The sequence below is a fragment of the Equus przewalskii genome, chromosome 9 (genome assembly GCF_037783145.1).
Source record: "Equus przewalskii isolate Varuska chromosome 9, EquPr2, whole genome shotgun sequence".
Taxonomy (NCBI): domain Eukaryota; kingdom Metazoa; phylum Chordata; class Mammalia; order Perissodactyla; family Equidae; genus Equus; species Equus przewalskii.
The window spans coordinates 66,098,305-66,111,212 of record NC_091839.1 but is presented as its reverse complement, the minus strand read 5'-3'; the positions used below and the strand labels follow the sequence as shown (position 1 = coordinate 66,111,212).

At 40.3% G+C, this 12,908-nt stretch overlaps 1 protein-coding gene across 1 annotated transcript in view; it reads right to left on the bottom strand.

Annotated features, from left to right (window-relative positions):
• SLC35F1 (solute carrier family 35 member F1) overlaps nt 1–12,908 on the bottom strand; it is a 374,514-nt gene that overhangs the window by 36,788 nt on the left and 324,818 nt on the right. Inside the window, exons 4-6 of the mRNA XM_070559317.1 lie at nt 12,167–12,326; nt 5,110–5,266; nt 3,172–3,224 (exon numbers count right to left, since the gene is read on the bottom strand). Coding sequence (XP_070415418.1) covers nt 3,172–3,224; nt 5,110–5,266; nt 12,167–12,326 — 370 coding nt within the window. The remainder of the gene's footprint in view (nt 1–3,171; nt 3,225–5,109; nt 5,267–12,166; nt 12,327–12,908) is intronic.

Sequence of the window (12,908 nt, the reverse complement as noted above, 5' to 3'; positions counted from 1 at the left end):
TCTTTCTTCCTGAAGCTCCCCAGTACATAGTTGTATATTTTAGTTGTGGGTCCTTCTAGTTGTGGCATGTGGGACGCTGCCTCAGCGTGACCTGATGAGCGGTGCCATGTCCGTGTCCAGGATCCGAACCAGCGAAAGCCTGGGCCACGGAAGCAGAGTATGTGAACTTAACCACTTAGCCATGGAGCTGGCCCCTTAAGTATTATTTTTAATTCTTAAAGGCTAGGTAAGATGGCTTCTCAGAACATACGCATTAGGCCAAGTCTGTAAAGGGCACCAGGCTGGCGGGGCTTGCTCAGATAGTGCTCATTAGTCCCACCAGAGGCAGCTGTGAGCCTAGTCAAGTCGCCTCAACTTCCCAGGCCTTTGATTAAACATTGGTAAAAAGAAACGGTGTATTCTTAATTATCTTTAAGGTCCTTCCTGCTCTGTGGTCCCATTATTCTATTTTCAGGAAAAGATCAAATCTTTTGTTTTGCCCTCCAGGAAAAAACCAAAACCAAAACCCAAACCAGCATCACTCACAAAATGAAGAGTGAAGCAGCCCCTCGTATCAGCACCTGTGCTAGCCGCCCCACAGCACACCTCGTCCTTCCTCTGACATTCGACTTGCACATCAGCTGATATTTGCTCACACATCCTTTCACACAATATGACAAATGGGATGAAGGAAATGCTTAAGTCAGGTATTAGATTTCTGATGGTGAGTCCAACACGTCTGCTCCCCAGGAGGCCATTTTAGCTCTGTTAGGTCGTACGTTTTACTTGAGTTTAATGATTACATAACCAGACTCAGTCTTTTTGTTCAGTAGAGTAAAACAGAGAAATAAAAACAAACAGCAACTGTTATCTTCTTGCTTTTAATTACTCTGTATGTTGCAATTGGCCAACATTATAGAAAAATAACTATCTGTAAAAAATAAAGCCTTTCTAGTCCAGAAAATATAAAACACATTCATTATCTCACTTACTCCATAGAAAAAACATCTTTTTATTTTGATAAAATGGCAACCATATGAGCTGTCCAAGAGACTGTATGAGAGGGATTACTGATGTGAAGAGAAGGAAGGGAGAGAAATGCATTGACAGATGGTGGGAGATGAAGAGAGTCTTGGATTCTGGTCTCTTAACTAAGATGCTGTGAGCTCCCCATCAAGACACAGTGATCAGAGCTGCGCACTCTTGGGAGACTTCCCAAGGACTGAGGATGCTTTGAGAGGATGCTGATCCCCCTCAATGTCTCCCTGCCAACACTGGAGTTGCAGTGGCTGGTATGCCATCTCCTGGTTCCCCAGAAAGTTCAATGTCAAGCCTAAAGTCTCCTGCCATTGTCTCCACTACTTTCCTTTTGTCTATATTTTGTGAGATGAGAGAGGGCAGGATAGGTCTCATCTCCTTTGCTTGTCATTCATTTTCCATTTAATAAACATTTATTCACTGAATTTTACGTGCCTAGAACTGAGCTAAACAATAGAACTGTGCAGGAGGGTCAGGATGAGATAATAAGGACAAAGGTGGCTGTGGTGTAAAAAAATCTCAAATGCAACCCTATTGATGTTTCAGAAAGAAAAGGATGAACGTTTGGTTTCTAGACCATTTTGGCCTCATTTCCAATCAGGAATGAAACGGATGGCTCTATAATGTGTTCCTTTTACACAGCCCTTCATCATCTCGGACCGCAGGGGTTTGACATTTTAATGGTAATATGAGAGTTCAGAATAAAACTACCTTTTCATGACACATTTAGCTAACACCGAATTATAACGGAATCTCGGTGGATGTGCACATGACATCCACATAATTAGACGACAAATTATTTTTTATTATTGCTATTACTATTAATATAAAATTAATTTATGTCCACGGACCACTGCATGTGAGGTGTTACCTAGCACTGGTAACATTTTGGTTCCTGGCTCTGAGCTCACAGAGGCAAATGCATCTGTAACCTGCAGCTGTGTTTCTTTCTCAGCTGCCCTCCTCCCCTCCCATCATCCTCTCCTCTCTATTGACTTTCATTTAATTGTAACATCCTATAGCAAAACTTAAGAGAAATTAAATGGCAGAACTCTGTGACAGACACAAGGGCTGGGCAGCCCTTGAAGTCACTAGAGATAACCCCCAGGGAGACTTATGCATGATGCTGTAGCTCACAGCGTGCCTTCAGAGGGAATTACGTCAGCAGCAAGTTAGCTTTGGATACTTTGGAGTGTGGGGTAGGTAAAGTGGTGAAGTTATGTCATTGTTGTCCTTGCTCATGGAAGCAGAATTTGACTGAAGCTGTCAATTCCATCAAAGCTCACATAAGCTGGAGATGGTTCAAGTAGCCAGCTTCAGTGTGGGGAACCATCTGTATTTTCACCCTTCATTTGCATCACCATGCACACATTTTCCAAGCAACCCCCATAAGCCAAGCTCTGTGCTCTTTGCTGGAACCCATGAGTTTTGGTATAGACACTGTAGGGAATATCTTCTGGGCTGAGGGTATTCAGTGTCAGTCCCTTCTGGGGCTTGCTGTGTGATCCTAGAACATCACCTAGGATCTTAAATCCTTATCCTAAATTTTTTTAGAGAAAAGTGATTTTTCAAAACAGGTGGAATCTGAGATGGCCTGGACGACTATTAACCAGCTCAAAGCAAGTCTGGTATTTTCTACCAAGTCTATCTGAAGAGCAATTAACCACTTCTTATGTGCAAACTGCTCCCTTCTGAAGAGTTTTTATGGGCTCAGAATGCCCATTATGTTGTTTTCTTTTATGCCTCTTGGTTCAGTTCAGTTTTTTCCCTTTACTAAAGTGCTACTTTTAAATGATCACATCAGTTTCGTGTTTCTTGGCCAGAGCAAATTGCTGTCATTTATGTCCCACTCCTGCCTCAGGGCACTTTTTCTCTCTGGTTGGTCTTTAACCTAATAACATACTTCTGTGTCTACACTAATGGCATCTTGATGACAATAATGGGCAGAAGCTCAATTAGGAAACATTATGAATCACACAGCTCAGTTTCTTATAGTATGCAAGAATTCCTAAAATGACAAGGGGATTTCATTTTCTTGTGTCCTCTACATTCTCAATCCTTTCATTGTTTGTGCCCCAACCCTACTCACCTCACTCTTCAAACCTATTTCTCAGGTTTACTAAAAACAGCACCTTAGACGAACAAACCCCTTACCTATTTGCCAATCCCAGGGCACCTTTAACAGCTCCTTGTGCTCCATTATGGCTCTGCAAATTCAAAGAAAGTGGACCTGATGAACAAGGTTATAATGCATCCTAGTTCTTCTTCTTTTTCTGTTTTCACTTACCAGATTTATACAATCATGAAGCAACCAACTGAATTTCAAAAATAACTTTGGGCCATGCAGAGGCAAGTCTAACTAGGCAGCCTGAGGTGGATCCCTGAAGAATCTTGTTAAGTGTGGCCGGCACTGGTGAGCGTGCCATTGGGCATGATGGAGCTCAAACCTCCCACTGTCCTTCTCACCCACATGGTCTACCTGTAGCCTTTGCTCCTTGAGATACTTTCTAAAAAGTAAACGGCGAGATTCAGAAAATTTCTGTGCTTGCCAGTTTAATCAATGTTCTGATCGAGCATCCTCTTGGGCAGTGGTTCTCAAACCTAAATGGACATAAAAGCCATACAGAGAACCTATTAAAACAGTTTCCTGGGCCCCATTCCTGAGATTCTGATTCAGTAGATCTGGGAGGGCCCACGGATGTGCATTTCTGACAAGTTCTCATGTGGTGCCAAGGCTGCTGGTCAGAGAACCGTACTTTGCGAACCACTGCTCTAGAAGAGGACCGGGAGGCGAGGTTGGCACCACTCCACCAGCATTACCTGGTTCCAGTGTGCCCTCAATGTATCCCACTTGCCAAACACACCCATATGCCACTTCCATTATTTCAGCAGCAGTGTCCCTGAAGGGCTCAGTCAGCCCTAATGGACTATAACTGAAGCAAATGAGTGCTAGATCTCCGAATCTATTTTTTGGATTCAAGAATAATAATCCATAAAATGAGCCGTCCATCTACAAAATGTTGGTTATGAACAGTTGAACTAGGCAATTTCGTTTCCTCTTACAAAGCTGAAGCACCAAATGTAGGGGCTTTAAAATGTCATCATGCTTTCAAAATGAACCCCCAAACAAATCCTCCTCTTCCCATCTCCATGCCTTGTTTTGCTATAGAGCTTTTCATCCGTTATCTCAGCACAGCGAAATTTGGAAGATTCTTGGAAACAGCCAATTTGCAAAACATGTTTAAGGTGATGTCAAAATATCTTCCACAAATAATTTCAGACACTGAACCAATACAATTACAAAGTACTTGCTTTGTAGAAAGTGATCTGGTGAAATCAGAATTATTTGCTTTGTAGAATGGGATTTGGTGAAATTAGACTGGAGTTTATTCTACTATTCTTTATCTCTTATGTGAAACTAAAATATTATTGAGGGAAAATTATGCTTTGTTGGATGCTTGTTCTCACAACAATTTCTGAGGCCACTGGTCAGCGCTGACTTATATGCTCCAATGCCGGAATTATTGTAAAATCGGTGTTTTTGACTTTTTTTTGATGCTTAGGGAATGCCTGTGTCACATTTTCAACTGTTTAAGGAAAATGGAAACACTAAATTTCTAAAAGATGAATTTGAAATATGGTTCACTCATGCAAATCCATGGGCAGTAAAAGCACAAATTTATAAAAGGGTAAATTTAAATTACAAGTTTTCTAGCGGTTCTTGTCACTGGTAAAGGGAATGTCCCTATTTGGAAGTGCATCAAATCATGGCATTTACACTTAGTTTTTCTACTTTTTTAAGTAAAACTTCACAGGCTGGTTCGGGAGAATCAGTGTACTTTTAATGCTTTCTTGTAAATTATCTTCAAAGTCCATTAAATGTTTTTCTAACAATTTAAAATAAACTTGATTAATTTGGAAGAAATTTACAGATAAAGATATTGAGTTTTCAGATTTCATGTGGGAGGTTGATGAAAGGTTTTCAGCCTTGATTTTTACAAAACAAAGACCAACCATGCCCCAATGAAGAAAAATTGTAAGAATAAGCCCTAAGAGTATCTACTGTCTGAATTTCTTGTTATTTTTACTCACAATTGAATTCCACTGAAAAATGCCCCAAAGAGTCCAATCATTCCCAGGAATTCCACTCGGCTCAGGGTTCGGATGATGTATTCTTCCCAGACGTTAGAGATCCCGTAGAGCGTGGCTCCTCCTAAGACCAGAAGGTCCCCTACCAGCTTATTTTCTCCTAGGAACCAAAAAAACAGAGGGAGCTTCATTAACACTTTCTCACAAGAATTTGGCACCAGCAAAATCAGCTTCTTATGCCTATTCTATTCTGACATTTTTATAGAAGTTCTGTAATTTGCCAACTGAGATTTAGTAAAGTTTGTTTCTGTGCGCCCCAGATATGTTCTGATACAAAAAGGTTGCCTATGTCTACCCATCTGTAAGTCTTCCCTAGTTAAGAAAGGGACCAGTGCCTTCTAGATTGCATCGTCTCCCCAAAGCCCCACGTCTTCTGCCCAGGTATGTGTCTATGAATATATGCTAATATATGCGCATGTTATATTTGCTGCAGGGCACTTTCCAACAGTTTAGTGAACAGGATGTAGAACAAATAAAATCAGTCTGAATTTCCACTCTCCGCGATACAGGGAGAGAAGCTATAACAGAAGTAGTCAACACTTTTTTTTTTGACTATGGGCAAAAAGTGTACTTGCTTAGAAAATGAGAGTAAAAAGGATTATGGGTTGAAATTTTCAGCTCCCCTAAAGTACAAAACATGAGTGAAAAATATATGTAATTCACTATCACAATGACATTTTCCTTTTTTCATAAAAATATCTATTTGTTTTAAACTCAGTTTTGGTTGGTTTAGGTTTACGTCCAATTTTTTTATAAATGCCGTGCCTAGCTATTTTTTATAATTAGGCAAACTCTTTCCACTCCAGGAAGTGTGAAGCTAGGGAAGGAGAGCGGAAGTCAGCAGCCCACGCGGACTCACCAGGACACCAGTCCAGCACAGCTCAGCACAGGAGAGCTCGGCAGGCTGCCAGCTCCCCGGCAGAAGGGGTGCGGGATGGGAAAGGTGCTCTCTCCAGCATGAGACTAAGGGAGGGACTCACCTTAGAGCGGCCTTGGATTCCCATATCAGCTGGAACAATCTAAAACTGTAGAACCGGATTCTCACTGTTGGGTTGGGAGCACTGAGCATTCTCTAGGAAGTGGCTTCACATAAAAGAATCTGAGCCTGGCTTGGGGAAAAACCTCTTCACTCATGCCATCTGGTCACCTTGGGAGATTATATGTTTACTCTAAATGGCGTCACTTTCTCTAAGGCGACTTCCCACTCCTGGTAAGAATTGGAGAGCAGAGAAAAGACTCTGAAAGGCAGGACAGCTTGCTGGAGTCACCCTCAAGGGAATGGAGCTGAGAATCCGGATCTGTGAGGGCTCCCAGCGCTCCCGGGGTTCATGGGGATGAGGCCCCGAGGAGAAACCACAAGCTCCCTGGCGCATCTTCCGAGGAAATTAAAGTTGCTGTGACAGAGTGTGTCATCTTCAGCAACCTGACTAATCTTTTTTATGTGTCAACTAGAAAATAATGACAAAAATTTTAATTTTAAGCAGCTCATTTGAAGACTAACTCGTAAAATAAAAAGGATCCATTATCAAAATTATAAAATTATAATGAACAGGATTCAGTCACTTTTCATTCAGGAGCCATTTCAGAATCTTGTGCTGACATGGAGTCATTATAATGAATATCAATTTTTGTTGTACGCGTGAAGTGTGGAAGGGCTGCTTAACAGAATTCTTGGTTAATGAAATTAATTTTACATGAATAGATTCAGGAAAGCTAAATTATAATGAAATCTTTTAATAGACATTAGGGGAACATCAGTCTATCTTTTAAAAGTCCTAAAAAGAGGCCAGTCTATCTCAATGGATAGTCTCACCAATGTTTTTCAAACTCAATCTCAATGAATAGTCTCACCAATGTTTTTCAAACCCACATTTGACAGTTATAGCTTATTTTGTCAACTGGCCTTTGACTATACGAAATCCACTCCCCGGTACTTTGAGTTTTCACCAGTGCAGTGATAATTATTGTTAATAATAATACAATTCTGTGTAACTACAAGTTTGGAAGTACTTCCTAAGTTATCAGTGACAAAGAAATGAAATATTATTTATTAAAATTTCACTAGTAAGTGTACTTACCAGTTGTTAAACCATTTGAAAATGGATACATATATGCGCCACATGTATGAAAATTTAGTTGAGTAAATATAATTAAATTAACCAGGACATGATTTTATCCAAGCATAGTATATAAAGAAGCATTTGACATAAGTATAAGAAAGTCCCAAGACTAATATTTTTTATCTACAATTTACACCTAGTTAACTAGAAATTATCACCCTATGATTTATGCACTGTTAACGCAGCACATAGCTGACATGGTGAAGCCAGTTTCTCTGCGACGTTCACGGGGAAAACTGCACCCAGCAAATCCATCATTTACGTATGTATGAAACCACAACAAGTAATAATGTTTTGCAAATGTTGGGCAAATGGACCCATTCAAACTATGAGAAGCCCACTCAGATCCAGTGCCTTCTCTCTCTCCTCTGAATTTCACACCACTGTGCCTGTGTATGGCACCCACTGCATTCTGCTCCATGCCTGTTATTTGTTAACTTGTGTGTCTTCCCTCCTCCCAGCTGTTTCCTTACACAATAGAGCTGAGGGGCATGGACTGTGACTGACTTAGCTTTCTATTCTGTGTGGTTCCTAGCATGGATCCTCGCATATTATAAATTCTCAATAAATGTTTAAATGAATTGAGCTGACTGAAAGGTCTTAATCCATTCTATGGGAAAGTTTTGAGTGGCAAAAGCTTTCACTTCAGGTAGATGTGGGTTCTCATCACATCTCTGTCACTTATTAGCTGTTGAACATTGGGCAAGCTATAGTCTTTCTGCACTTCTGTTTCCTTATTTAAAATGAGGTTATTGTGAGAATATAGTAAAATGATGTAAATAAATAAAATGATGCAAAATAATGTAAAATGCTTAGCATTTCCTCTGGCACTTATTAAGTGTTCACTAAACAGTTTACAAAGAGTGAATCAATGATTTCCTTTGAATAACCACCTGTCTCTTTGGGTTGGCCACCTCTCATTTGGGATTGCTTCTTGGTTCTAATCAACCCAGTCATAATTGCTTTGCAAGAACTGGTTTTCCTTATTAGATTTTTACTTAAATACGAGAAACACCATGTTTGGAAGAATTTTGTGTCTTTGTGGCAGTGGGAGGAAAAGAAGGAAGATTATTTAAAATCACTACTTACGACTAGAACAAGAAATAAATGGTGAATTATACTATCCTGGAGAGTTGAAAGACTATTAATGCAATTTATGAAAATGAACCCATCCCACTGAATATTTTTGAGTTTTAAATGTGACCAATTGCCTTGTTTTCCTGGGACTTTCAGTTTTAGCACCAAAAGTCCCATATCTGGGGAAAACCCTCCATTCTGGGCAATCTGAGACAGTCATTAACCCTAATTTACCACAACAGAACAACTGTACATTTCTTATAAGAGTCACAATCATGGAAAAATAAGTATTAAGTGGTGGAGCAGAAAGAATACTGGCTAGATTTCATGTCTAGGCCACACCATTTAGTACTGGTGTGCCCTTACACAAGTTTCTTACCTTTCCTGAGTCTTTATTTCTTTAGTTACAAAAATAAGAATAAAAATACTTACTTTGCATAATTAGGAAGATTAAATGAGATAACGCATGGGGAAAGTGCCTGGCACTAATAAAATTCTCACTTTTACTGGGTTGTGTATGGTTATCTGGCTCCTTGAAATAAATATAAAATTATATCTAATAATAAAAAACTTTGTTATGGGTATCTAACATCTTTGCTAAATGAACTATAAGATGCAATAAATGTATTATGGTAAAAAGAGGATATTTTGAAGAGTAAGAAATATATTTTATAATAAGGAGCTATTTTCATTGAGTTTTATCTTAATCCTGTTACTTTCTAACCTTCTCTTTTATATCCATAAGTTTTCTGAGGAAAGTAGAAATGCCATGGAGCTGTATCTCTTTGGCCTTACTAATCAACTTTACACACTCCAACATCTATCATATTTTCAGAAACCACTTTTATTGCATGTCTTTCTCCCCACACATCTTTCCCCACACACATCAGTAAGTGCAGAGACGGTCTTTCAGAGGGGGCCTATAATGCTGGTGGCAAAGATAGAATATACATATTAGGTCCACTGATTTTTAATGACAGACTCAGAAAAGACATCTCCTTATAGATAAGCGCAAAGGCATGGAAACTTCCTAAGGTGGATGATCAGTTGCACCTGTGACAAGTACAGAACTGGAACCTAAGTGTTGTTGGCATCCTTCCTACTTTGTACACAATTCTACAGGACCCAGGCAGAGTCTCGAATGCCACGGACTGCAGATGCCTTCTCTCTACCTCTGTCTACAGTGGGTGAACTTCCTGGTAAAGTTCTCATCAAAAGCATAATTCCGGGCACATCACTGTGTGTCCTGACATTTACATTTTGTATCTAGAGTGCCTGGTGGCACCTGAGAAGTTTCCTTCAGCAAGGCTCAAATCAAAATGAGGAATTCCTGGAGAGCGGAGGAAGAAACATTCTAACCAAGCAGAATTAGAGCAATTACTTTAATTACTAGGAGGTCAAAGTAACTTTGAAAAGGCCAATATCAATGTTCTTCAGGACAGAATTTTCAAGGTCCTAAGCTAAGGTGAACCATGGATTAAGCAATATAAAAAAGATCAAGTCAGTCATTCTCTTCTCCTGTGAAAAGCTCTTGATATGGTGATGACCATTCATACTGAGTTGAATAACTGATTAAAGTTCTGATGAGTGCCTGAAGTATTTTAGACAGGTTCTGTCCCTGGCTAATTAACGCAGCTGAACCAACTCTATGGTAAAGGTGAAAACAAATGGAATATTTTTCATAATGATGCACACCAATTTTAGGATTATCTTGTCCTCAAAACCAGAGGGATCTTTTTCTTTTTTCAAAACATTTTATATGATAGCTTAAATTTCTACCTAATTTAATATTTTTATAGAAGTAAAGCAGGTCCAACACTGTTTGGACCAACACTGTCCCAAATTTGGGCTGCCGTTAGAACAACATATCATGTATTTGGGCACCGTTACTTTAGCATGAAAGGTACTCAACAGTAATAAAATTTAATTCTGTTGACACTGGTACCTCATACGTCACCAAACTGCTGCTGCTGTGGGTCTGAAACAGATTCACACCAAGAGACAAAACACCGCTCCATATGTTTTAGCTACTCTGCACTGTTATAAAAAATGACCACTTTTGAAAGACCGTTAAATGGACTTTCTTTTTCTAAATAGTACTACTCCCTTCCTAACACTTCACTTGACATAAAGAAAACATTTTTTAATAGAATTAGTGAATACAATCTAGTGAAATCAATTCAAGTTAGCTTCACATTCTAGACTTAAACATCCAGATTTATCAGGACAATTGTCTTTGTTGACTACAGAATGCAAGATCATGGCCAGGGTGAAGGGCTAGGACTCGGCAAAGCCGAATTTTCATAAATAAGGGCACGTGCTTCTTCTTAGTCTGTGCTTACATAGTTCAAGTAAAGCTGAGAAAGTATAATTAAATTGTGACTTTAGAAAAACTGGCCACGTTGTGTCAGGCAAAAATACCATCTGATTGGTCCCAAGAGATTTCCCATATTAGGATCACTATGGATATAGAGCATAAAACCAGCCCTTTTGTATGACTTCTATTGAAATCCCAAGCAACCATTGTGTCATAGACGAGAATTTGGGAAAAGCAAGTGTGTGTATTTTTAGCCCACCTGTTGAGGTGGGGACAGATTATGTTGTGTAGGTAGCGGTTTGTGAGGGCCGGGACCATCTCTTTCTTTTGCTTTGTGTTGTATCTTGCGCTCCCAGCAATGTGGGAGAGGGAGGGAAGGAAGCCTGCCCTTGAGGTCAGGAGCCTTGGGTTCTAGCCCTGCTCTTTCAGGTCCGAGACCTTGGACAACTCACCTGGCTTCCCCAATTCTCAGCTTCCTTGTGTGCCAAATGTAAAACTGCTGAACGAGGTCCCTTTCAGCTATAATGTTCTACAGTGCAACTCAAAAACATAATGACGTTCATTTCAGGTACTTTGCATGACTTAGTCTCATAAAGAAAAATTTCCTAATTTTGACTCTTCATCATCCAATTCCCTACAAGAAAGATCAATTCTAAGAATTATAGAAAAGTGGGTAGTTTTGATTCCATTCCCAATGTTAACAAAGGGGGTAATTTTTTTCTGCCCCCCTAACACTTTCTGTAGCACAATGATTTTGGTGTATTTTAAAGAATTGTAATGCTTCAAAAAGAGTCCTCTGGAAACCATCCTGGATCAGCGCTCCCTAGCAGATTCATAGCAATTTGATGAGTAAACCTTGAAGCTTTACTTTGTGGTTTTATAAGCTGTGATTGATACTTCTCCCCTCAAAACAAATAAGCAAAAAAACCACAAAAAACCCTCTGTATGAGGAGACTGAACTTAGCTCTCCCTCATTAAAATACTGGGTATTCATAATCTAGTCTTCAAACTTTAAATATCCACTCTTAGACCTATATCCCAACCTTCACCCAGTAGTTTGAAAGCTCAGTCTTTCTCTGACTTGAAGAGAAAGAGTTGGGGGGTGTTGAGGGTGGGGAAGGCCCCTGTGGTTCAGGAGTGGATTGATCCATTGACACAATCTCTGACCAGCTGGTCTGGGCCAGGCAGCTCTGGCCTCCAAAACACACTGCAAGTGGGTCCTGACTCTCAGCTTTAAACACTTTCTGAATGTTTCTGAATTCATGTAAAAGGGTATAAAACCTGTACTTTGCTTCCTTCATTCACTCAAGAAACACGTATTAAGCACCTCCTGTGTGCCCCATCCTAGGTGTGGGGGACTAACATACGTAAGACACATACCCGTGGAAGACCAGCTTCCTAGTTTCCACTCAACCATGAACATTCCACGTCTTGCTTTGGCCTCACCCACAGAGGCAAGCAACCTGGCGAACACTCAGAGACTCACCTGCTCCCTGATGCCTTCCCACGAGCACATCTGCTCCCGCCATGCAGCCCATTCCCAGGATGCAGACAACGATGCCGATGAAATGCACAGCCTTGTACCGGATCAGCAGGAAGAACCAGGATAGCAAAATGACCACTGGGATCACAAAACAGTCCAGGAGCTGTTGGGAGGGAGGAAGGCAAACAACACCAGGAGGTTCATGGGGAAACTTTCCACTTCGTGGAGAAAAATAACTTAGCTCTGGAGAAAGGGCATTTCCCCTAAACCTAAGCTTTTGTGTAGACCCAGAACTGATGCAATTAAAATAGACTCTGAAACAAACACAAACTAACCCTACTTAAGGATCCCGCAAGCTCTGAGGAAAAGGGGAGAAGGCTAACGAGTAAGACAGGCTTTTGGTGAGGAAGATTTTCCTGCCCCTACTGTGTCAGGGCAGCTCGGCATCCTGGCTCCCTAAGCACCCTGGCCGACTCCACAGGAATAACTCATTTGTGGGGAGAATACGCTGAGCCACTTCAGATGGTCCTGCTACCTTAGGAGTATATCTGGGAATGGGAGGTGAGGGGGCAGAGGTCTTATAATGTTTTATAAATTATTAGAATTTAGACAAAAGGTGAACTTAATTTCTCCCAGACAACTGTCTCCCCACGACCAGTAAAAGTTACTTTAATTTGTCCTTGAAATTTCACTCTTACAGGAAAAAAAATTGCTTTAAAAATAAATACAAATATTAGTTTCAAAA